We start from the raw sequence: 26750 nt of genomic DNA, 5'->3' as shown, positions 1-26750 counted from the left end.
CGCACACACACACACACACACACACACACACACACACACATATATATATATATATATATATATATATATATATATATATATATATATATATATATCGGGCGTGTTAATCAGCGTTTCGCTTCTTGGCGCTACGTATCCGACACAATCTCAATGCGGTCGAGGGAAAGTGCAGCTGCGAAGCGTCGTCGCCAGCAGGCAGCGTTGGGGCACGACTGCGGCCTGGCGCGTGCTGTTCGACCGTGTAAGGGGGATTCCTTCTCGTGTGCCCCTTTTTTGTTAATAGACGCTTGGCGAATTCCGACCGTGCAAGCGCGGGAACTGTGTTGGGAGAAAATACTAGGGCGCGCGCGTCAAGTTAAGCGGCTGGCGAGGCAGTGGCGAGAGAGGAAGCCGGCGGCATTGAATTGGGCGATCTTATTATAAGCCTGTATATGCGCGGTGGCGGATTGGGGTTTCCGTTTCCCCCTACAGCGGCTGGCCACCGCCGGCAGTCGGGCGACCCTTTTCGCCCTCGTGTGCCGTCGACTGCATGCGGGTAATCTGTCGACGCGGCAGTGTGTCCACACGCTCGAATCGGCCGCGTCCGATAGCCGGTTCGCGCAAGGTTTGTGTAAACGAGCTGTTGCACTGGTCCCACGTCCCCTCTTTCTGTGCTTAGAATAAATGGTAAACTCTGGTGTTCTATACGTGCCAAAACCAGGATCTGATTAAGAGGCACGCCGTTGTGGGAAACTGCGAGCGTTTTTACACTTCACCCCCTCGAAATGCGGCCGACGCTGCCGGGATGCGATCCTGCGACCTCGTGCTTAGCAGCGCAACAACATAGCCGCTAAGCCACCGCGGCGGGTCTGTAACGTGCGTTGCTAAGGCGTTTTGAAGTAATTCGCAATTATGTTGCGGATGGCTATAATTCTTAAGCTTGTTGAAGCATGGTTAGCTGGGGAAGCTTTCTTTGTACTTGTCTGTTTATATTAGCTGCATTTTCACTTTCCTTAATTGCTCGTGCACGTGCTTTCTAAACAAACGCGGCAAATAGTCGCGGATGACATAACTAAAAGTTCGAACGGTGCAGCAGGAAATTCAGTTACTGAGGTTACGTGATAATGCATTGCAGCCGCCCACATTTGGTTATGGTGGCGGTTACTGACGGCACATCGTTCAGCGTTGTTGAATGGCTTTAGTTCCTCTCTAACCGTCAGAACGTATTTCAAATTTGAACGATGTGCGTAGGTGGGCCAGCACTTGTTGCGTGGCACAAAACGCAGGTAGCCAACTGCACGCCACCTGTGTTGTGCAATTACTGAAGGCGTTCCGCAATCCTTCGCGCTGTGGTGCGGGACTTGCGCTTGGCCCAGCTGTCTTGGTCAAAGCAGGCCGGGAACGTGTTCATGCAGTCATGTCCATAACCCCACAAATGTTCCACGGCTTTTCGGTAGCCGTAGTGCGAAGCGGAAGCTGTTTGCGCGCCGGTGATCCTGCCTGTTCAGCGTATTCGGCATGGCGGATATTTTCCCGCGTTGTGCCCCGCAAACTGCCAGGTCCTTTGTTGCGCCGCATTCGCGACATGGAATTTTCCCAGCCTCCTGGTCTTTTTGCAGTCTTCCCAGAAATGAAGCATTCACGTCCGCTGATAGTCTCAATACATATTTAATGCAGTACCGTGCCTTCCGTTGTACTTGGGAAGCTCTTAGTCATTGTGAGGCCAGTGTTCTATTTGCGACACGTCTGCGCCCGTCGTTTTATCTATTTTTTTCGTCCGACGCACTGCGACAGCTTTCCGCGCCCCTGCTCCCGAATTCTGCTCTCTAGACATTCCGAAAACTTTTTTTTTTTTTTCCTTGAATGCGGTGTAAGTGAATAAAAGGCAGCAAAAGCTGCTGTCGTTTCTGTTCTAGAGTAGGCTGTAATCGTGGGCGCCGGCGCTTCAAAGTGTCTCTTTTGCTGACAGCTTTTCAACTCTGCGCTTTAGCTGACAGAGCAAACTCCCGTGCGTCGCCATGGTTAAGACAGCTGTTGATATGTGCCGTGCACAACATAATGCCAGCCGCGAAATCAGTGTTTGGAATTCTTCGTGCTTGACTCGGCGAGCTGGGTCAGTGCACGGCTATACCTCGCGAATTCTCCCCCCCCCCCTCCCCCCACCAAAAAAAAAACAACAGCAAAAAAAAAAAAAACAGAGCATTGGATACGAGTAAATGCACTGAAATCAGTGACGTCACTCTGACGTGCTAGTTCTGCTGTTTGTGCGCGAACTTCAGTAAAGTTTGGCTTCCGTTTTCTCTCCCAGTAAGCATTTTTTTTTAATGCCTAATGAATATAAGAGTTCTGAAAGGATGATTTACGAGTCAACGGTTTTATTATTGCTCTTTGCTGTTCTTTAACACCAGTGGCCTTAGTGTTTTCAAAGGGAACGTGTGATTAACAGTTAAAGTTAGTAGAGATGAACGGAAACGGCGAGATCGCGGCATCGCGCTGTTAACTGAACATACAGCGAAGTATACAGGATTGCGCGACCTTGCACTCGTTGGTAATAAGCCTAGCGCGTTAATGACATGTCGTTTTCTTTCCATTCGTTTGATATTCACTCTCTCATTGGTACAGTTTGGCGGGAAATTATATTTGTGCCCCAAGCTATTAACGTTCGATGCTGTTGGCTCAGTGGTCGATAAACTTGACTGCGAAATGTGTTCGAAGGACGCAGTGGGTGAAGAAATGTCGCGCGACGTTACGTTCTTTTGGCTGCACCCAAGGTCAGGTTGCACGTTTTAGTTCTGCATGGGGCCGACGCGTTGGCTTCCAGTAAGCCTTTCGGGATACTTTTTTTTTCCCCTCCGAGGCTCTTAACTGATAAACGTCCGCCGGCAAAAAAAAAAAAAAAAAAAATAATAATAATAATAATAATAATAATAATAATAATAATAATAATAATAATAATAATAATAAAAAATAAAAAAAACAGAGGGAAAAAAAAAACGTCTCTTTCTACTTCATATCGATGGGGCGCTGCGCGATGCTACCATTGCGGAAGTCGTTCATTTCAACGGAGAAAGGCAACAACCTGGTCGCATATGTTTGCTCTAGGAGCGCTTGTGCCGCTCTAGGTACTTGTGCCGCATAAATTTATGGCGGCTATAAAATGTGCAGCAAAACTAAAGATAGCTGCCTCAAAAGCACTCATCTTCGACGCTGTCTGTCGTTTCCTTTCCGTTCTATACTTAGTGCATCAAGGAACACTATTCCTTACGAGTTTTTGCTGTGCGCAGCCGGAGCAGTATGTAGATCTGTCGAAGGTGACTCTAATGAGGCGGAAAATTTACAGATTCCCTCCTCCAGAACTAGCGGGAAAATATTGGCAGGACATCTGTTTGCTGTTTGCCCTGACCATGCCTCTGTTCATGGAAGGCTCGCGATCGCTAGACTTTCCGTAGCAGGCTAAAATACTCGGCGTCCCCGCCATTTCACGCGTCAGATGTCACCTTGAGTGCGACCAAATACACCAAGCAAAGTGGGTGTTCCGAGCTACGAGTTGTTGGGTTAAAAGCTGGTTGAAGGTTATATACAGTGACCTTCGTTTTTATCAACTTCGAAAGATTTTGCGTTTATCGTTGCTTTCTTTGTTCGCGTTCATATTTCGCAACAACAAATGAATTTTTCGGCCGGCGTCGTTCAATAATGAACTCTTAGCTTGTCTTGTTATTCCGGAAAATCTTAAGAAAACCATCGGTGTGTGAAAATTTGATGAAAACATAGCAGTGATCACTGTTGTTGTTGTTGTTGTTATTCCGCCGTTTAACGCGAGTAATAATTAAGCGTTTCTGATCATTTATCTTGAGGTTTTAGCTGCTCCTCCGCTATCCATGTAGTATATATTCGCGTTCTGACGTTTGTTTATACTTATACAAAACGGAGGTCGCCCTCTATCGCTAGATCGCCTTGTTCGCTTCCTTGTGCGTGTCGCTCTTGTGTAGCGCGTGTTATTCGTGCATGCAATGAAAAAGTCGCAGTGTCGCCCGAAAGGCGAAGCATCGATTGCGACAGAAAATTAGTGAACAGCTATACAAAGTAAGGATAGTAGTTTTGTCAGCCTATAAACTTGTAAACATAGGCATACTAACTAAATTAACAAGCTTGGTGTCACGCGCTCATAAGCATACATGAACGCATCTCACTCGATGACCGCGGAAACTCGCTGTCAAAACGCTGGCGTGTGAAAGCGCGGCGGCAGCAGCAGCAAGCTAAGTGACGTTCGTGCTATCTATCGCTTCAATGGAAACTGAGCGGCAAAAACACGGGGCGTACAAAGGTATGAGCCGTCTGCAAATCGCTTTCAAGATGCCACAAGCAGATTACCTCCAAAATCAAGCGCGCGACCCGCAAATCGTTACATGGCTTTTTTTCACAAATCGTTACTTGTTTTTTTATTGATGTGTATTGACGATGTTTTGACCGCTGCCGAAGCTGCGTGTATACATTTAACCACGGGGAATGCGCAAGAGGCAAACCAATGAAATTATCGCGATTTAGCGCAGACCTCACGGGTCTTAAGTAAAACTCAACTTTTTTTTTAATTATTGGTGTATTCACCTTCATGGTACGGACTTTATGCCGTGATGATGCACATAAACATGCAAAAGTTGGGTCTTGTAGAGTTGAAAGCAGCAAAGGAGGCAGCAGACACAGCGAAGTTACCGCGCAACGGATTATGTACTTATGCAAGATTTTGCTTTGTACATTCACATGACCGAGACTATTAATTGAAATTAAATTGTGGTGTTTAACATCCCTAAGCTGCACAGCGGCTTATGGAGGACAGTGCAACTAAAGGCTCCGGATTAATTTTGTCCACCTTACCATGCTCTTAAAACAGTCTAAGTTTTTCTGCATATCTCCCTCATCTGAATTTAGGCGCCGCTACTCTGTACGGCTCCACTGAGCCGCCGTGTCGTTATGCAGAGAGAAGTTCATCTTGCGTATCGTTTAAAGCTACAGTGTAAATGCGGCGCAAATCAGTGCATTCACGACAATGCAATACAAATTTTTGTTCGAAAACCAGTCATTTAGCCAAGTATCACTTTGCCACCGCGAAAATGTGCATCATCTGCGATAAAATGTTCGTTTTCGAGGAGTAATACATTTTGTAGGATGTTTGATCTACGGAAGAGGCGCACTTTTACGAAATCGCCACACGCTAACTTAGAACTCGGCAACAACGCTACGTTGTTCTACCGGTAAAACGGGGACGATTATACTGCCTAAACGCAGTTTGTAAATGCTGTCACTTCAAAAAATCGCATTATGCCGGACTTGTTATCGCGGCAGCTTATATACAAGCGGCGCTCAGAGAACAGGTGGCACGAACGTTTTTTGCCAACAAGCGCCCGCTTCGGACGCGCGGCAGAGGGTAGGGGCTCCCGCAGTGACGTCACGCTGTTTGCAACGCGATCTAGCCGCGAAAACAGAGGGCGGATTCTGCCCCCGCCGTAGATGGCCTTCAAGATACAGCCGCGCGCGGCCATAGTAAAGCGCGGCCCCTCCACCTCCCTACCCTCCTTCCGGAGCGTTGTGTGCGCGACTGTAAGACTGCGCACTTCCTTCCCGCTTCCAGCCCTTGTATGCGCGAGCCGCGATTGCCGGCTCACCGTCGCATGCCTTCACTCGCACTAACTAGCACCATCGAGGAGGCTATGCAGGCACATACAGCGTACGGCGCGCGGCGACGATTTTATCGCCTGTGGACTTCGTACGGAACCTCACGGCGACGACGACGGCAGAAATGCGCCTGGAGTGTGCATATAATTGCTGTCGCTATAAAAAAATCCGCACCAATTAATGTAGGCAGGAGCTCGCCCTGAATACGAAGCACTCCTGTAGCAGCTTTCTGCTGCCATTTTTTTTTTTCGAGGGTAATTGCCGCTTTTGGCACTTCCGCAGCGCATCGCACCGAATGACACCGGTTACTTGAAAAAAAAAAAAAACTGATAAACGCCGATAAACACCCGCCTGTTCTCCATAAAAATAAATACTATTGCGAAATGGGCAGCCTCTTATAGCGTTCCTAGCTCCATAGTGTGCCGTCACTCTCGCGTGATGGATGCATTGGTTTGTTTTTAATGCCAGCCTTGGCAATTGAGTCTGCTGTATGTTTGTTATTAGAAAACTATCTTTTTCTGGCAATATCTTCCACAAGAGCATTTCATGCGCTGTCTGAAAACAAATGCCTCTCCCCAAGTCAGAGCACAGAGTAACTTTTTGGGCCATGTAGTCTTCAGATGCCCTAGCTGATGACGCTCCTAAGACCTGGAGAGTAAATAAGTACTCTCCTCGTAGCCGTAAACCGTCATTGTGGCGGCAGTGGTGCGTTATACTACAGCGATTGTTAAGTGGCTCTTAAGCTTTGGCACGTCACACAACAGATGGTAAAGCAGAGAATATTTGTGTGTTTTGCGACACCGAGAAAGCATTCCGTTCATGCCACCACGTGCACCGTGTGCAGATCGGCTGTCATATCGAAGTGCAAGGCAGCGAACCTTGTCCCATTGTTCACCGCACTGGCCGATGTACGATTCGTTAATTAACGGTTAATGAGGGATGCATGCTGTTCTGGATCCGATGCTGTGGGCATGCTCGACGCATCATTTCCCCCGCGGGTGCTGCAGCATATTTCGTTTCGTGGGGCCGCGACTCGCAGCGTATCCGGCGTCATCATATGACTGCATAACTTGACCAACTAGCCTGTGCCAACTAGCCCACCAGTCTATTCTCTTGAATCATATGACTGCTCGAGAAAAAATTGGAAAAAGACGCGACAGTCCTGGAGAGTTGGCTCGGCACCCAGCAACCGTAGAGCCTTGTGTACTTTACCGAGCGGAACGCCGGGGGCGGCTGTGCAATCCTCCGAAGCCTATGCTTGTCTCGTGCCGTTCGCCAAGTCATGATGGGTAGTTGCGTGCGCAGTCGTGCGTACTGGCTGATTTGCCTCCGTTGCACAGTCACAGCACCTGGAGACCCTTACATCAGCTGCCTAAAGCTTTAGCCATCAGACAGAACATAGTCGAACATTACGATAAGAAATGAGGTCGGCATCTACAAAACTCTTCATTGCGATGTTTTTCAACTGACCGAAGCCGTCCTGCACGAACAGCTGCGCGAACATCTCATATACAAATCAGCTGAGTACGTCACCTACGTGGGCGATGTCAGAGCTGCTTGGAGTGAAGCTCGGATTGAACCTGCTTTTGACAGTGACGTCACCGCCTGTGTAATGATTTGCTCTGTGTAACGCGAGCGGCCACGCTGAGTCTCAACTGCAGACAAGAGGTCAGGCGTCGCCACTGCTGTGCAACACCGCCGCGTTCGCCCAAGCTTGCGTCTTCGTGTGATTTGGTTGTCAGGCCACTGCGATGTCGTCGCCAATGAACATGCCGACCAGCTCACCGGAAGTTTCGTCATCAGGAACCGCCTTTTGACGCAACATCCAGACTCTTGGATCGCGCGCAGCGAACGGATGCAACCAATCAGTGAGCTAACGCTGGCGACATCAGCGTGCGTGTCTGCTCTGACCCCACTCATAAAACCTAAATGGATCGAGCGTGGCCAGAGCAAGCAGTTCGTGTTACTCTTTAAGTTGTATGCACACGACGGACCAAATCGCTTTTTCAGTCCGCGGATGAGCATGGCGTGGCTCACTGTCTCAGTTTCACGTCGCGCACACGGGCGCCGCAGGCGAACTGATACAGCAAGGCGATTGCGTTACAGCTCTGCCCGCTCAGCCATTTCACGTTTGTCTGCGGATTCAATCAGCGATTCGGCCCGGCGTTTGAATTAACCTTTACTAGCATTTTCAACTACGTCAAGATGAGGGGGGGGGGGGGGGGGGGGGCTGCTGTCGGGGGGATCAAAATCAAAATGCGGACCCTGCGCTATAGCGGTCTGATCTCCGACAACCATGTGGCCTTGAGTAACGTGTTTAGTTGGGCTAGTTGGTTAGGTTCCGTTCTAAGAGCAGCGCGAACGATAAGGACAAGTGAGAACACAACAGGGGCGCTTGTCTTCTCGTTTGTTTATATTTTTGGGCTGTTGTGAGTATGGAACTGTGGCCTTGACTTTGGCCGCACACAGCTCACACTGCGCAAGAGACAAATCACTGCACAGCCATTCCGTGCACTCCACGGGAAGTGGACTTTCATGCTGTCATCTCCATACCTGTCAACTCTCCCAATTTGTCTGGGAGACTCCTGAATTCCGGCCAGTCCTCCCGATTTGTCTGATGTGTGTTGCATATATTAGACCGATCTTCGAGACCTCTAATAACCGAACCGAAGAAGAGGAGATGGAAGAAGTGCACGCGGTGTAGAGAAATGCCTGACTGCCTGCGATCTAGTCTCTACGCCCCCTCGATCATCTTGTAAGTAAACCCATCTCACCCGCAGCAACTTTGGTGGAGGTGCTGGGTAATCGCTCTGGACAACCTTCTTCTCCGCACCCTCCGACGAAGCCGGCGCTTGGTCGGACTACCACCTGAAGACACGGACATGAACGAACCGCAAGCAGCTGGCGGCAGCCATGATACAAGCATGCAAGATTATAGTGAGCGCCCCATGCAAGTCATCTGCTGGATCCCTCAGAAAGAACCGCGCACCTTTTCCGGTAAAGCTGATGAGGATGTCGACGACTGGCTGAAGTATTATCAACGGGTAAGCGGTCACAATGGGTGGAACTCTACGGCGCGACTTGCTAACGTCGTTTTCTTTCTCACCGGAACCGCCCTTCTCTGGTTTGATAACAACGAGAGCACGATGACTACGTGGGAAAGGTTCGTTGAGGAAATCAAGTGCTGCTTCGGGGACTCACTTTCAAAAAGAAAGAAAGCTGAGCATACGCTTACGCGAAGAGCACAGTTGCCCGGGGAAACATGCACAACTTACATTGAAGAAGTATTGAAACTGCAGAATTGTGAACACGGACATGTCGGATGAAGATAAGGTTGGACCCGCCGTGGTTGCTCAGTGGCTATGGTGTTGGGCTGCTGAGCACGAGGTCACGGGATCGAATCCCGGCCACGGCGGCCGCATTTCGATGGGGGCGAAATGCGAAAACACCCGTGTACTTTTAGGTGCACGTTAAAGAACCCCAGGTAGTCCAAATTTCCGGAGTCCCCCCCCCCCCCCCCCCTACGGCGTGCCTCATAATCAGATCGTGGTTTTGGCACTTAAAACCCCACAATTTAATTTTAATTTGAAGATAAGATTGGGCATCTCCTGAAGGGCATCGCTGAAGATGTCTACAATTATCTTATTTCAAAGGAAGACCTGCGTACCCCTTCAGATCTACGACGTCACTGCCGTGCTTTTGAGGTGCTGAAGACGCGACGAGTATTCCCAAAGTTTGGAAGACTTGACAAAGTGACCACTGTCGCAAGCCTGGACATCTCTACCTCCCACGACATCGCCTTGTTAGTACGTCAACTCATTAAAGAAGAACTGGCTCACTTTCAAGTACAAGGTGGAGGAAGAGACGCACCACGGGAATACCAGCAATCCACGCTTGATGCACGCTGTCCTGCACAGCCGGTACTTTGCCAACTGCAAACGGACAGCGAACATCAGCCCTTGCGTGATGATCGGAGTTCTGGCATCCTTCACCTAACTTCGAACGCCGTCAGGCTGCACCACCCCAACGCCTTTCTCCCCAATACAGCCAGCCTCAGACCCTATTTTATAACAACCCTGTGTACCGGGTGCCACCTGTTTGCTTTAGCTGCGGAATCCGTGGACATATCGCCAGGTATTGTCGCAGGCGGCAGCAGCAAGTGTCGGCCTTCCCCGATTATCAATCTGGAGGGCGCTACAGGGCGCCGTGGCAGACCGCTGTGCCTCTTCGACACCCGCGTCAACATATATCCCGGTGTGAGTCTCCGGATTCCGACCGCAGTCATATATATATTCTCATCTATGTTGCACAAGGTGTGTGGCTTTTTAGCCGTGTGGCGCTAAGCGTGGGTGTCCTGTTATTTTTTTTTTTTTTTGCTTTATTTGTTGTTTCCCACTGCTGACACATATGTGCGCCTTACATGCGCACGGTCTTCAGCAGATTGCTTCAGCTCGCGCGCACACATGGCAACAGTGAATGCACGCCCCTTCGACCTGCAGTTATCTGTATAGCACCTGGCCATTGTGAAGTCGCTCACGTGAATACTCCAGGAAATTGTTTCGGACCGACTCCTTCTGTTGCTATGGCAGGCGGCGAGAAACTGCGTTTCTCTGCGGCTGGATGTCACAAAAGACGGCGACACAAAGAGGGATGTTTTAGTGTTTGTGTAAATACCTCGCTTGTGTGCCGCAGTTTCGTTCAGTCTTCCTAATGAAACAAATACCCACTTGCTTTGTCCTCCTCAGGAATCGTGTCGGCTGAGCACTGTCGCTGGGTGTTCGAAGCTTTCTTGTGTCTCGCGTGTTCCAGAAGTTAACCCCGAGAGCAATCTGTGTATATGACATAACCCCTTTATACTCTAATATTAGTATAGAACGTGAGCGTTGGTTCTGGTTGGCTTTCTGTAGTAAAAAAAAAAAAAAATCGTTGAAGCTTAAACAGTTGCAGCCGACACGCGCAAAAGCACCATTGCGGCGCTTTTACGCGACCCAGGAACCGGAACCACCAAGTCAAAGGATCGGGTTCACGCAGCTTGAGCTCTTAACGGTTCGCTAGCAGGCGTCCCAGAACCGTCGTGGCGTCGTTTTTGCGGGTAGCCTTCGTTAGCTGAACCTTTCTTTCAGTGTTGCAATCAGATTGTGAAGTGACTGAGTTTATATTGAAGGGCTTAGATGCCCTGAACGTTCAGCGCAGTCTTAACGCGTTTCTCTTAATTGCGATCAGACAGTTTTACCAAGCATGCTGCGATGCCATGTCCTGTAGTTTCCTGTGCTATAAATACCTTTTATGACACTGAATAGTATAGCTCGCTATTTCCTTGTAATATCTAAATTCTTGCGAGTACTGCGCAGAAACTTTTTGCGGTATGAGTGAGAGTCGAAAATTACTGCTTTGCTGGCACTTGAATAGCGTTTAACTATCAGCTTTCCGTTTCTTGATTGCATTCGCGGATAGCGAGCGCACTGCTTACGCTGTTTTGCATACCATGTTCCAAGACGGTGGCTTTAAGCGCAGCTGAGGCAAAATATCTTCGTAACTCACCAGATTAGTCCCAGCTGTTTTAAATAGCAGATAATTGAAATTGTTGAAGATGTCACCTGGGACACAGTAGAGTTCCGTTGTCACAGTTATGACTTTCTTGAAGCGACAGTGCCTCGTGTACCGGCGCGGTGCCATTGTAAGGAAACAACTGTCAGAAGCGTTTCTTCCGGAGATGTTTGTTTTGTCACTGTCTTCATTAAAACTCGGCCGGCTGGTGTCTTCGTTATGCCTTTATCCTTTTATCTCCCGTGAAATTCTGCCATCTGGCAGCACTGCTTCCTAGTTTTTCAACTGCGATTGCGATGTGACGTTCTTAAAATGAGCATGCCATTCACACACTCAGCCACGGGACAGAATACGTCAATTGCTTTGATAAATTTGTAGTCCTGAGCAGCCGCTTACCTCTGCTTGCTGCGAAACGGCAACTTCCTGCTCCATTTGAGGTTCATGACGACGTTGGGAACGCTGAGTAGCGGATGTTTGAACTAAGTTGGTGGGTCATCGTGAATCTATAACATCCATATGGGCAAGTTAGTAGGACAAAAAAAAAAAAAAAAAAAAAAAAAAGTCTCGGGCGACGCGAATAGCGCCAGCTTCCAACTTCTGTTAGGATGTGTGCATTGTCGTGCAAGAGAAACGTCATCGATTCAGTTTGCGACGGAGAACACATTTTGATGTCCGCTTGAAGGGCAGCCCAGCAGTAGCGAGCATGGCTTTACCACAGAACACCCATACAAACTTGCTTTACCTCGTGCGTGAGGACGCCTTTCGTTTGTTTCTGTTTTGCCTCCTTTCGTATACACCGTGGCTTGGCCTTCAGGCTTGCTCGGCAGACGTGTTCACGCTGCAGGAAAGCTGGCGTCGGAAACCCTAACGGAGCTGAGCCAGTGCGGCGGTGATGTCACAGTTCCGGTGCACCTGCCGCTTTTTCCGTCAGAGATCCGCGCAATTCGTTGACGCACGAGAAATGCGCTCATGTCCGCTTCATCCGCAATACTCTTTACACATTAAATGAAGCTTGGAATTCAATGTGAAAGCGCCAGGCCGGCGAAAAGTTTAGCCTTCGCCGGCTGCCTGCAGTGTCAGATAACCTCGCTGTTCGCATGTTTTCGGAACATGTTATGAAAAAATTAAAAAAAAATTAAAAAGCTGCAAAGGGTATACCGGATTTTCCCGCAGATCGTTTTTCATCCATGGAATGCATGCGGAAATATTTTTGCATAGCCAGATATAGGAAAATGACTCCCTTAGCAAGAACGGTCGGTTCGGGCAATTTCGCGGCTGAACAATACAAATCACGCTGACAAAAAAAAAAATATATGTATTTTTCTTAATTCTCTATAGATCATTATACTACACAAAAAATACGTAGACATTCATACAAATCTGTAGATTTGGAACCATCGGGATACAGCCAGAAAGCAGGTTTGGTAGTAGATATGTTAAATATTCGCACAAGCCAGGTTGTGGGGAGAGACAGCTGAAATGTAGTTTTGTTCCGTAGTTGCCGAGATTCGTCAAACTCGTTCAGTATGGGCGTGCTGTAAAATTAATGGCAAAAAAGTTCGTTGCGAAAACTGTGATCTTTAACCTCTGTCTATCTAGCTGTCACGGACATCTACACTTCAATGAAGACTTTTTTTTTTTTTTTTTTTTAAAGCATCCCTTCATTTGTACTCGTGGCTCTTCACCTTTAAAACGACTGCAGAGATAGAGAAAATATGCAGCCCGTGCCGGAGAATGTGTGGTGGGGAGGGGGATATTTTTGTTCAAAAAACGCTAAATGCGTTAATCGATTTGCGCTTTTTTTATTTTTTCGTGGGGATTAGCAAGGTGATCTCGTTTTAAGAAACATTGGAGGGTGCATGTGAACGAAAACTGACGTCTGCCATCAGTTGCGCAAAATGAATGACAACAGTACCATGCATAGGAAAGGCACAAACTGATCATGAGCAACTCCAACCGTAGAAGTGAAGGTAGGCTGGCTAGTTTAGCAAAACTGATGCATGGCCAAAGCACACACATGCGTTCTAAAACTTTCGTATACCCATGCAAAACCACTTTTCACTTGCTTGCACCCGGAGTTCACTGAGTCGCTGGCAGTACGGAAACGCTTCATGGGTTTCTTTGTGTTTTTTCGGGCTGCGTACTGACGAATATCATTGGTGTACCTGCGGTCCCAGCGGGTTTTGGCAGGTCATTCAAGTTTATGAACGCGGCCACAACAACGTGAAAAGGAGTAGCACTTATCATTGGTGCCTCAATGCGCTCCCTCTCCCCCGAGCAGCAGAGAGAGAGCGCGCAACGAGGCACCCTGCCGCGAATGATGAATGCTGCGCGCGTTTCTGTGACCCTACACCGTACTTTTTACCGGCACAGCAACTATTATGCCACTCTTTCCTTAGAGCACTGTGTAACTGCAGCGCGCTGGCGCCACTAATATCGCGCCTGAAGTCCCTTGATCATCGGTGCACGAGGACATGGTGTCCGACACGGACGGGAGCAGAAGCATTCTGATATCAGTGTACTAGTGTCGAGCTCGGACAACGCACAGTGACAGTTGTAGTAGTAGTTGGTTGTTTATTTTAAGTAACTAAAGAAAGGAGGGGGAAGGAAAAACTGCTACTGACCACAAGCGCAGTCTGCTGATACCGGAACCGCAGTTGTTGGCGGCGCTTCGAATTTCGTTCCCCGGTTCCCGCGTCGAACAGTGCCTTTGAAGCGTGGGTTGTGTGTCGCCGCTGTAACTATACTGCGAAATTTAATATGTCCACGGCCAACGACAGTTTAAAATCCCCTCTTTTGTAATTTAATTCATCTAGTATATGTGTTTAACGGGGTCCCATATCCGTACCCCTTCAATAATATGTAATTCTGACAGTCTGTTTTTGTTTAACCTGCACCGAAATATACGTACAGCCGCCCTCGGAATATTTCGGTGCACGGAAAATGAGAATTAAGTTAAATTTTCTCGCCACTTCACCACAGAGTGTGAAATGTATGTCAGGAATGTGATGATTGTACGGAGAAGTATCAACTCTACCTTTCGATTGAAGGGTCTGTGCCTAGGCTGCGATGAAATTTAGATTTACTCGGATCCCGAAAACTTTTAGAGTGAGGGACACACAGGTGTTTTGGTATTCCGCCCCCATGAGAATGCAGCCTCTGTGAATTGAACCGGTGGTCTTGTGATAATGCAGAAGCAAAGCACTGTGGCTGATATTTACGGGGATCCGGAATAGCTGTTGTGTGTCTAGGCCGTCGATTTCAATCGTGTTTCTGTGTGCTAATATGTGCCTATTGTTCTCACGTGAAGACGAAGGTGACGCACATGTTGGCTGTGCCTGTCCTGCTCTCCCTCTCATTTGCTCTCTGTGCTGTGGAAAAGCACAAAAGCGCATATATCTTCTCACATAGGCCGATTCAGCATCGCGGACCAGTGTCGCTGCCGTGATAGATTTTTTTCGCGTATTTTTTGCTAACTTGGAGCGAGAGGCTTTCACTCCACGGATCCCGTTTCCATCCGTGCCTTAAATGCCGGCGAAAAAGACACCTTACGCAGGTAATCCGTCAAGAACCATCGGTAACATTTAGAGTAATAATGGCGTGGTGAAAGCAGTGAAATCGGTCAAATTGCGGGTTGAGTTTGGTACGTTTCTTGTTGCTTCCATGGTTTTAGCACGTAACACCCCAGAATTTTATTTTATTTTTATACGGAGGAATCGTTGGCCGAGCGATCCATGAGCGATCCCACTATAGCCTGGAATCGGAACATTTAGTAGAGCATATGTGATTTTTCTTCCGTGATCGCTGCGGGTCTTCCTGTTCTAATTTGTTGTCCTTGCAAACGAGTCGGTGAAAATGTCATTTTAAAAGCGTCCCTTATATATTTACATCTGTCAGCCGGAAGAGGGCCGAATCATTTCTCTCTCTCTCTCTGGCCCGTGGTTGTTATCAATTACGTTCAACATCGTGCGTCAGTTAGCCAGGGAAGAGTCCACTTTGAGCAAAAAGTCGAAGCTGTAGTTTTGCGCTCTGCCGTGCTTGTTCTGCTGGTTCTTCCGCTGTTAAGCCACAGCTCGCGGCGAGAGACGACACGCGCGAAAGCGAAACCTGCTTTCTGAAAGGCAGATGGACGTGCCGAGTGGTTGGCTCTAATCTCGGCCAGGTGAGCGCGACCCGCAAGGTCGTGGCCCGGTGAGTGATGAACAAGTCTTACTAGCCTTGGCGCGCTATCGTGGCGGCGTCGGTGCACGTGGAAGAAACCGTGACCGGCTCGGAAGAGGCCCCGTTGCGTCACGATGAGGTATTGCGTAGCCTCCGCCGCTGGTGGTGGCGCTCGACATCCCGTGCCTTTTATCCGGCTCGAATCGAAGCGGGTCTCGGCGTGCCGCCAGCGGCACTGATCGGACGAGCTCGTACGCAGCCAAGGTTGCGCTATCCGGAATCGAGGCGTCGCTGCTTTAATTCTATCCTGCTCGGCGGTCTTGTTCGCGGCTACCATCCGCACGTTGCACTACAGCCAAAGTGTAGAGAGCGAATAGGTGTGGTCTGTTTACAACCCTACGACCTTCGCGTCCCTCACGTTGGCAGTGACGGAACTTGTCGCATTTGTGATTCGGGCCTCGGAAGGTGCGCATTGCCATGCGCCATATGTGCCCGTTAACATATCAAAGTGCGACGCTTTTGGCGACGTCACCACGTCACGTTGAACCGGTCTGGTAGTCCTGCTGAAAATCTTAAATAAAGAAATGGTACTGGTCTGAAACGTTGATGCACTGAAGCTTGGAGGGAACTCGCACAGTGATACCAGGCATTGTCTACACTGTTTTTTTTTTTTTTTTTTTTTGGGGGGGGGGGGGGACGAGTTGCACACGAGAATTGCGAAGGCTTTAGAAATGTGGGACGTTTCAGTAGGTGCAAGAATCCTGTCATTGACTGAATGCAGCAGAAATACCCTTAAGGTACTCGCTTTGGAGCTACCACTCACTGCACTTGAAGCCACAGCGGTCCAGCGTTCTCTAGTGCGTTTCCCCCCGACAAGCGGTGCCGGTGCGAGGGTGCTTTGGAGAACCGCGATGTCTCGTAACGTTCTTGTCGCTGTTCTTGTCGAATGGTTGCTGTGTGTTCAGCGAGAGCCCGTGAGCGGCGGCGCGTGCCTAGTCGAGCGGCGCCACGTGGTCGGCCTGTCGTAACTGGGGAGGGTGTTTGCCGATGGTAGACCGGTTGGCCCGCTTTCAGAGTTCCACTGACCTGGCGCCACTTCCGCAAGGTCGCACGGGTCTACTTGTCACGCGCCCGTTTCGCGGTGTTGCCGCCGGCGTTGCACTGCCCCCCGAAAATAAGAAGAGGGGAGGGCTTCATAATCGGCAGTCCCGGAGCGGCGTGCCGGCCTTCCGGGTCACGTCAGCTGCCGTGACACGCGTTTGCCTGTCGCTTGATACGGTGTTCTACGTGGCCGTTGTGATGGACACAAACGTGTCCGTCCAACTTTGCTCTGGGAGCACGGCATCCTATTTGAGCAGCCGCATTCCGACCGAAGCGGCATACGAGAGCGCCTGCGTGGAGACACTTAGCTGCACGTTAAAGAATCGGCCACACGATAATCCCGTGCCTTGTACGTGACTGCGCCGTTTGTCGAACGGAAAATAGGGTCAGACGCTGTTCCGCACAGTACAGTAATGTAGTAAACCTCTGCAGAGTGGCCGTACAGTGAATCTTTCCGTCCCGCTAAACACAGGAGAGCAACTCATCGGCTTATATGTAGCCACACAAGTGCAGTGAACTGTAACATAAGTACTACCCCTACAGATGTGCCATAGCTACAACAAACGATACGTAAATATCCTCATTGCAGCAACTAAAAAGCGAAGCTTAATTGTCTGCCTTCTTTTCTGAGGTTCGGCGCGTCTGCTCAGTCGGCCTCGGTGAGCAGTCCTGGAGATAGTGCAAGAGTAAACTGGTCTGTTCCCGGAGATGGGCATGATGGTGTGGGGGAGGGGTTCACGTCTTGTTGATTTGCCAAGCACGCACGTAATTGCTCTGATGCAAAACATGTTGCAGAAGATTAACATTATTACGGCATTACAGTAACTAGCCACTTCAAGAAAGCTGTGCTTCCTGTAGATTCCAAAATGCGCATTGAATCTGCATTATTTTTATTTATTTATTTTATGCATTTGTTTGTTTTCTTGCTTGCTTGCTTGTTCGTTTGTTCATAAAAAATTGGCTCATATAATGATTTGGTTGTCGCATTGTGTGGCACCATGTCATGATTTCATTTATATTTATTTGCAATTATCTAGGCTGGTAATAAAGAAAAAAGCAGTTGATCTCTCATAAACTTTAGCATTGGTTGTTGGTATCTTTTCCCACAAGTTATAGCTGCCATTCTTACTATTATTTATTTATTTATTTATGTTGCTGAAAGCTCTCACAAGCTCACACAGGAAGGGCATTGGCATACTGGTTAATTCCAAATTAATGTGGTTGAACCCATAAAAGTAGAAAACAACCCCCTATTTACAACATTAAAAAAACTTCCGAGAAGAAAAACAGTGGGTGTGTGCATCACAGAACGTGACACACTGTCAAGCAATCCATAATACAACACAGCTATGAGAACTAATGCTAAGGTGCTCTGCTTCTAGACCATTTGTGTGCCGATTCTTATGGACCAAATACCATGCTATGTAGAGTGTGTAAACTTGCATCCAAAGCCTATGCATATCTGTGTACCTGAAACATTCACAAAATACCTTTTTATATGTGGTCGGGTCATGCCATACGTTTGTTATTGTGGCCAACCACCTTATTGTCTAGCCTCAATATTTGTTTTATGAACTGATGAACTTTTTTTTTTTTTTTTCCATTTTCTAACTGCCGTAAAAATATTGGAGGCAGTGCTATTGCAGCTGTGTTGCAAATACTATTTGTAAATAAAAAAGAGAGAGCTAGATCTTTTCTTCCACATAATTTTTAGTCTTCAGTGTCATTGAGCACAGAAGGAAACTTACAATTTTTGGTCTTTACAGCAAAAGCATTGCATTATAATATGCAGACACTTCATGGTATGATACTACTCATGTTGTTTTTGCAGCAAAATGAAAACAATAAATATAACATATTTGAAAATCTTGGAGAAATATGTGCATTTGTGAGCCTTAGTTTTATTACATATTCTGGTAAAGCAGACACGTACCTAACAAAGCACCAGAAAGAGTCTCAATTCAGAAAAAAAATAGATGAATAAAGAAATTTTCTGAATTAAAAAAAAATATGTGCAAAGTTCCACACATTTAGCTTAAGTTGTGTGCTGAGGCAGTCCTTGTAAAAACATAAAAGGTATCTGTTTGGTAGTAGGAGTAAAGTGAATTTTGGGAGTTCAAGATCAGTGTGCTCTCTCTCTCTTTTTTTTCCAGACAAGAACATTTTTTAAACTGAGTGAGCATCTGTGTACCTATTGACAGTGGCATAGATCTGTTAAAATATTGCATAGCCTGCGTGTTTTAAATGTTAGAAGTTCCAAAGGTATATGGATTGGTGGTGACAGTTATGTATTCTGAAACATTTACCAAATTAGCTGCAGTGTTTCTTAGTTTTTTTTTTTTTTTTTTTTTTTTCAGCTGCTTGCTATTGTGTGTTTTCTTCTGTGTGCATTTTCTGTGGTGAATAGATATTTAAAATATGTCACGCATTTACTTTCACGTGCAGAAGGAGGATAATTCAGCTCTTGCACAGTTCTATTGGGCCGATCAAGAGCTCAATCTAGTGGCTACTGAATTGGACAGCTTTGATGGCCGAAAGGACCCAGACCGATGCTCTGCATTAATCAACCAGCTTCGTGTTTGTCAGGACAGGGTAAGGCACAGTTTGTTGCTGTTTTAACCATGTCAAGCAACAGGGGCTTTTACCACCATACGCAGGTGCTAGGGATTTGCCATGACATCATGGATGAAGCCATCCCTGATGCACGGGCGAATCGTGACTTTCGTGCCAAGTTTCCTGACGATGTGCTGCAGGAAAACATGTCTGGCCTGCTTTGGTTTGGTGCTGAGGTACGAGAACTTGTTAGGAAGGTAATGTGATTCTGGTGTAAGCACTATTCCTTTCTGAACTGCAGTGTCTTGCCGCTGGCTCAAACATCATGAACAGGGAACAGGAGAGCTCACAGATGCGGCCATTGGCAAGGGCTCTTACAAGGTCTTTGGACAACGTTCGCTGCCTTTTACGTGAACAGTGCCTTCGCAATCCACATGAGTACCCAGAGAAGGTAGGTTATGTGTTCTCCACATTGAAAGTTGTAGTCTCAAGAGACTGCTTAAGTTGAAGTGGCCGTTGTACTTATTGCCATGTTCCTGATGTTTATGCACCACTGTTGATATGTGCAGGCCTGCACATCTGAACCCATGCCTGCCTGCAAGTTAGTAGAGCAGTCAATGACTCATGGATATAGTTTCTCTCTGCCATATGGCACCTGGTGGTGCCTGCGGCATTTAGAGATCACTTGCATACTACGCTCAGCTTGAAAGGGAGGGCTCAACTTAAGCTGACATTAACCCTTTTTAATGGAAAGCATTCTTTGCCAACTTCGGGAACTCTTTTCTCATCGGGTTGTTTACATCAGCATCATCTTTGACAGGAACATTGAGATATGCTTAACCAATTGGCTACAAAATATTATGCGGCTGCATCACCCTATGTTCCAATTATTTTTTTGCACTGTATGTGGCACAGTATGCAAACTTTCATTGTTGCACAAGTTGTATAATGCTACAGTAATAAATGCTGAAAAATGCTAACAAATAAGTTGTATTTACAGTATGAAGTAGCACTTTTCAGTTCCTAACTGCCACTCGCATATTCATTTTTATGTGTAAAAAATTGAAACACCAAGATATTCAAAGAGCAGCACCGCTCCTTTCACACTCTTACCTGTCGTGCTTTTCCTCCTTTTTGCACTGCCTACTTGTGCGCTGCCAGGATGGATTTTGTTTGCCAGGATACAGCATAATTTAGGAAATGCACCCACTGCACTCTTCAAGGCACATAAGTGTCGGAATGCACATTAGGCATGTGCACATGTTTGACAAATATCAACTGAAAATTTTAAAAAGTTGGAACTACGTTGAAATGGACAACTGGGGCCATCGATTAACATTTCAACACTTGTCCAGCATATATTTTCTTTCGTGTCATCTACGAATTGCTTTTTAAACCAACAATACTGCTTACCTGACAAATGACTGGCTTTGGTTGCCATTGGGTCAATTTAGTAGTGACGGACTCCTGATCTAGCCAGTGCTTGTTGATATAAAAAAGGCAGAGAAAAAAAAATAATGGCATAGTAAACTCGAGAAGAAATAATGATTCTCAGCTAGTGAAGTCATGTTGGTGGTAACCACAGAATGCCATCTTTGTTAGATACTTTAAAATTCATATGGTCTATTCAGATATTCGTGTATTTGGATATCTCTGTCATGTTTCAGGTTCTTAAACATGAAGAGTAAGATGTATTGCAGTTTCGTGCACTTACCTAATTATGCTTTGGCATAATTTGTAGCCAAATTTGTACATGCGCTACAAAACAAGTAATTTCAAAGGATAGTGTCCATATAAACTGTTCCTTACGGCAGCAAATGCCCAGATTTTTAGTGTGCTTACCCCTTTTCCAATAAATATTGTTCGGAATTGTTGACCTTTCGAATTGAAACAATGCAGAAGTATTAATGAAACAAATCATTTTACTGAAGTGTACTGAAAATGAAAAGTATGGGTTATACAAGAACATGCTTCTGATCATTAGTGCCTGAGGCATTAGAGAAATGAAAGAAAAATTAAACCAAGAAAAATGAAAGTGGGCGAAGAGATGACTTGCCGCAGGTGGGAACTGAACCCACATCCTCCGAATTACGCTTGTGGTGCTTTACCAATTAAGCTAGCATGGCATCATCCTCCCGCTCATTGGCTAACACTCCCAGGGTCTCAAAGCAAATGAGTGCTAATAACTTTTATTGTCATTTTCACACTGATTCTCATTCTTTTCCACAGCTGAAAGAATCACTGAAGACATTTGATAGGCTTTTCGCTGAATTCGAATTGAGGTAAAATTATTTTGCACATTTAACATTGTCAGTTTGCACAATACTGATTTTTCTTTTTCTTTTTGTTGCAGTTATGTAAGTGCTATGGTACCTGTAAAATCTGCCAAGGAATATCACTTGCAACAAGAAGTTGTGGTGTTGTTTTCCGAGACATTGCAAAGGTTTGTTCCCCTGCCGCTAAACTTCCACATGCATGCAAGATGGAAGGAACCCGTGATATTACTAAACATTATTTCTTTTTTTTTTTTTTTCTTCAGGTTTTCGTAGTAGTATTCCACTGTATGTATACGTGTCTAATGTACAGCTTTCATGAGAAACGAGAGCTACTCAGAGTACGAGTGTTGCTAGGTCCTGGCTGATTTGTGTTGCAACTATGGTAATTCTAGTGGTGGAATGCCCTTGTGCACAATGTACTCTGGAGAATGATTCCAAAGTTTTGCTGCCTGTTCCAGAGCACATAAAGGGACATAACGAGAAAGACTAAATCAGTTTAGCCTAACAACTTGTTCTTTCAAAAGTTTATTTTTGTTAATTTTGTGGCAATAGATTAATTATTAAAAGGTAAAATGAAGGTGAAAGTTTAATTTTTCAAATGTCATCGCGCTGACGTACTGGCGCGGACATCCCTGCACCAGTAAGTCGGTGGGATGTCTTAGATTTCAGAGTACATTTACAAATTTTTGTGGCTGTGAACTTGCCAAGTTCAGTCTTTGGCTCTTCGTGAACACTATGTAGTTAGCTTTTACCAACAACAAATTAACTAAATGTGAGCAGACATCGTCAAAATGTATGACGTCACGAGGAGCTGGTGTGGGAACCTCATGGCGGTACACCACTTGGGTGTTTCTGTTTTGTCAAGGGCACAGACACGCTAAGAAATACACCTCATTCTCCTGGCCTTTGTGTGCATGCGTCAGTTGCAAAAGAAAAATCTTGGGGCTGCGCCTGGGTACTACAGAGGAGGACACATTTAGGCTAGTTTGACCCTAGCCGAGCTTCACTACGTGACCTCGGATAAATACTCCGGCATAAGCTCTCCCTCTTTTTTGCATTATTCTATAATTTCCCACCTTTTACTTTTGCAGTAGTTGTTTTTTACCTATGCTTCAACACCAGGCCTGACACGGAGGGTTCCTGCCAAGGGTAGTGAAGAGTGGGGGTGGGGGCTTTGGTAGATGCCACTTTAGCGACCGCAGACTAATGAACAGTAGTTGTTCTTTACATATGTGTCACCAGCACGCCCGACGTGTAGGGCATAGTTTCATACAATTACTAGAGGGAACTGGGGCGCTAGTGTCTATGGGAGCTGAATGCAGGGTGGTTCAGCCAGCATGGGAATGACGGTTTGTACTTCGTCCTTCTGGCCACGGCTTTGTGATTTTGGAAATCGCGTTATGAATAATTAAATACATATTATTAAAATTGCCCAACGGCACGGTTTGAACACAGGACCTCAAACAAAGAAGCCCAACATTGAAACCATTATGCTACGGACGCATGGACAAACAGAAGCGCTGCAATAAGCAGCGATTGTGTGTGTTCAGAGTCTTATTGCATTCTGCATTTAAAGAAGGTATGGATTGCTTTGAAATTTAGGCCACTGAAGGCAGATAATGGGTAATTAATGAATCCACAAAGACAAATCTATGTACTAACCATCATTCCAATGGGGCCATGGTGGCTCAACGATTGCAGCGCCAAAGTTCCCCCTATAAATTATTGCCGGAAACTCTATGGCGTAAAGTTCCGGCAAAGGCAGCGCAGGGGGCTTCTTGCATGTCTGCGCCCTTGACAAAACGAAAAGACGCGCACCGCCCATAATTTATTTTTGTGCCTTTTCTGCCTTACTAAGCTACTTATCACGGTAGCTTTTTTTTTATATTCAAGTAGGGTAGCATACAGCTCAAATTTTTCTCTTTACTATCTCTGTAAGCAGAACAAACACAACAGTAGGATGACTATGTACCCGACAGTTGGCTACGGTCTCACACTTTGTGGCTTTGGGTTTTAATTTCTATTTCGTTTTTTTTTTTTTTTCAATAAAATATTTGCATCATTTTGCGTTTTGTAGCCTTCTGAAAGTGTTTTCGCCATCGTGGTGACCTATTAGTGTTCATTAAAGGCACTCGCACCAATGATAACACTGATGCACTTTGAAGTTGCTGTGATGTTGACTTCTTGCAAGCCCTTAAAAATTCATTTTATTTATCTGTTGGCAAATGTCATCCACTTTACAAGAAATGTTCTCAATTTCAGAGCAATTGAGGTAAAGCTAGTTCCCCAGGAGATGGTGGAGACGTACGATCCAGCACTCATGTTTACCATTCCAAGACTAGCTATCGTTGCGTAAGTTATTCGTAGGAAATTCAATTTAGCAAGACAACTAATGGCTGAACTTTTTATTCCTAGTGGGCTGGTGCTGTTTTCTGATGGCCCTTTGAATGTTGACAAGGACTCTTCAAGCCTTTCGGAATTGTTTCGGCCATTCTACAGTCTTCTATGCAAAATCCGGTATGTGACTACTTGTGTTGCTGTTTGCTTTACGTTTATGTGTTGCCTTGAAAAGTGACCATTTTCATGATGCAGTTAACATAGTGGCATTAAAACAAATAGCTTTTTTGGGGGGCTGTGGATAAAAGTAGACTATCCTACAATTTTCTCATTGACACTTTTGCTCTGAATGTATTATTTGAAAAATTGATTAACTAATTATGTAATTAAGCAAAATACACAAAAAATAGTCTGACTTGTTCCAAGCGACGACAACATTACCTTGGTTCTATCGAGCTACTTGGGACGCATGGTATTTATATAAACAGTAAACATTATTTTCATTTGCTTTTCTTGTCACAAAGTTATGAATGTTACTGTCTGATACTGTCTCTTATGAAGCGTTTATATAAATTATGCACTTGTTACCAGCAGTGCCAGATTAAGAAATTGTGAGCCCGGTCCTAAATTTGCCTGGGGGCCTCAGTGATGATGACGTTGACTATCACGGTGATCAGTTAAGATGGCAAATATTTAAACTGTTGCAGATGTCACATTCTGTTTTCAAGTTTATTCTCAGAAAAAAAAGTTACATGTCTGCAGATGAGCATACGAGGGTATCTAGTATCGTGATATAATGCTAGCAAAATTTTTGCTTTGAGAAAGCATGTTTCTTTTCTTCTGTTAGGTTATCTAATGCTTATTGTCTCACGGGCGCATCACTGTTGTTTAACGATGTAGTTAGTCAAAAAAATTCAGAGCCCTTCCACTATGTGAATATGGAAGACCAGTGAAGCTGTACTTGTTCAGAACTATATTGAGTTATATATGGTTAATTGCTATATTGATTGAATAAAGACACATACTACGCATAACTTCGTTGCTGTCCTTTCTTTCTTTCTTTCTTGTCCCTGGCTCATCATTAATCGTGACGTAACTGGTGGGCATGTGATGTTAGTGATGTCATGACCTATCAGTCATGTTATTCATACATTTGTACCCTTTTATGCCAATTTTGGTATGAATTGTTGTACACGCTTGCCGGTCTACTACATGGACGCGATCACCTGGAACCTAGCCCTTAACAGCATCGCTGTAAAATTCATGAACGAACTGCTCCATCTCTATTGCTTGAGAAAAAGAGAACCGCATGTTTTAAAGCAACAAACATTTTAGTTCACTAAACACTTTCAATTTCTGCGCGTATGTGGCATACAATCTAGGTGAATAACAGAAAGCGCATGTACTAGGAGGTGAACCCTTTAACTCTTATATGGAAGGAGGCAAGAGAGGAAGGTCACTTGCAGGCGCTGGTCGAGCAAAGGAAGAGAGCCTCTGTGCACGAAGGGCAGGTCTCCTCCTCGCACCACAGAATCTTTGCTTCTTTTTCGGCTGCTACTAAACCACTTTTTAAGAAATATTGTGTGGAATGCTCCCTCTACGATGCTTTACATCTGCTATTGTACAACCAAAATTTTTGATGGGGCCCTGGTGAGGGACTTTTTTTGATTGTTGAGGGGCCTGTCAAGAAAACATTTTTCATGGGGCCCCCTAGCAGTCAAGGGCCAGTGGGCTGCAGCCCCCATAGCTGACAGGTTAAACCAGCCCTGGTTGCTAGTATCATTGTGGTGCAGAACAGGAATGTTACTCTTCGTACCAGTATAGATAGGATAATCTCATCGATATGGAATGGTTTGTCTGAATTATTACCTTGTTTGTGCTGTTTTTGCATTTAACGTTTCCTGCTTAAGGCCCTGTGTGAATGTGAATATTCTAGTTATTACCTATGTGTTTTATAATTTTTGTCACTAATGTTTGCATATATTTGTAAAAGTTGAGGTGTACATGCTGGTTATGTGTTCCGTGTCTTATAGGTAATGTTTATGTTTGTAGACGTTCGTATAGCCTTGTAAGGGCTTATGGGCCTACTAAAGCTGTTGATTCAGCTTTTAGCCTATATTCTTTTTCGGTATGTATCCCAGAAATAAACTTGAATTGTAGTTAGAAAAGCAATGTAGCAAACAGTGGACTGCCCTGCAGTGTTCTGTTCACCATCGATGTCCTAATGAGTTATTATTGGTTTTGGTTGTTCTTCACCCTACATCTTGAGATCTCATTGTCATATTACCTTGTTTGTCAAGTACCATCAAGTGACTTTTTAAGGATGTTCTATTCACTTGTAGAATATGCAGGATTTCTGAATGTGGCTGAACAACATGGTTGTACACTTCACAGTGCCTCTTGATTTCCTTTTAGGGAACTGCTGTGGACTCTGTCAAGAGAGGAGCTTTGGCTTCTAGAAAAAACCTTATGCCAACTTGAAGAGCCTAAAGCATGCGTCAACTCCAAACAGTGCTCATTTGGTACCGATGAATATATAAAACTGGACTCTGATGTGTGCATCAAGCATTTCTACAGCAATTATAACAGCTGTAAACAGTTCATCAAAGACTTTTACAACCACAATTTTGGTGTAGCCCCAGAAAGCGAGCCTGTCCAGCAGATGCAAAAGCATATCCGTGAGCTTGGTCTGGAGACCAAAGAGTTCTGGGCTGTAAAACACTCCAGTCCACTGGCTCGCAAAATTGTGGCAGCATCCCAGTGTCCATCGCAGAATACCACTTCTTCACCACACAAGCAGCAGCCAAGTGCTGTTGACAGTGAAAGCAGTGCCAGTTACGACTCTGATGACAGTGTGGTCTCTGACAACTGGTGGCCTCTCTTTAGTGACCCCCTGCAGGCAGGGGCGTCCGCAGGTGCCTCCACAGAGCAGCAGCAGCAGCAGCAGCCAAGACAGAGTCCATGCTTGCGCAGATCCTCCAAAACATCGAATGTGTCTGATCGTGTTCCAGTAGTGCCACAGATTCGGCGATTGCAGAATGAAGAGCGCTCTCTGCCATCCCCATGCTCAAGTTGCAAAAGTCTGTCGAGTCTCTCAAGTGCTGAATGGGAGTGCATGAGGTATGT

General features: G+C 45.9%; 1 protein-coding gene across 1 annotated transcript in view; it reads left to right on the top strand.

The window, feature by feature from the left end:
• The window catches only part of LOC119459416 (lateral signaling target protein 2 homolog), a 52256-nt gene that overhangs the window by 15726 nt on the left and 9780 nt on the right, over positions 1–26750 (top strand). The window contains exons 2-9 of the mRNA XM_037721207.2: positions 18904–19050; positions 19116–19247; positions 19313–19462; positions 21241–21293; positions 21365–21454; positions 23550–23639; positions 23703–23804; positions 26040–26744. Coding sequence (XP_037577135.1) covers positions 18904–19050; positions 19116–19247; positions 19313–19462; positions 21241–21293; positions 21365–21454; positions 23550–23639; positions 23703–23804; positions 26040–26744 — 1469 coding nt within the window. The remainder of the gene's footprint in view (positions 1–18903; positions 19051–19115; positions 19248–19312; positions 19463–21240; positions 21294–21364; positions 21455–23549; positions 23640–23702; positions 23805–26039; positions 26745–26750) is intronic.

This window comes from Dermacentor silvarum, chromosome 1, assembly GCF_013339745.2.
Source record: "Dermacentor silvarum isolate Dsil-2018 chromosome 1, BIME_Dsil_1.4, whole genome shotgun sequence".
Taxonomy (NCBI): Eukaryota; Metazoa; Arthropoda; class Arachnida; order Ixodida; family Ixodidae; genus Dermacentor; species Dermacentor silvarum.
The sequence above is the reverse complement of the archived record's forward strand: the minus strand, read 5'-3'. Positions and strand labels throughout refer to the sequence as shown.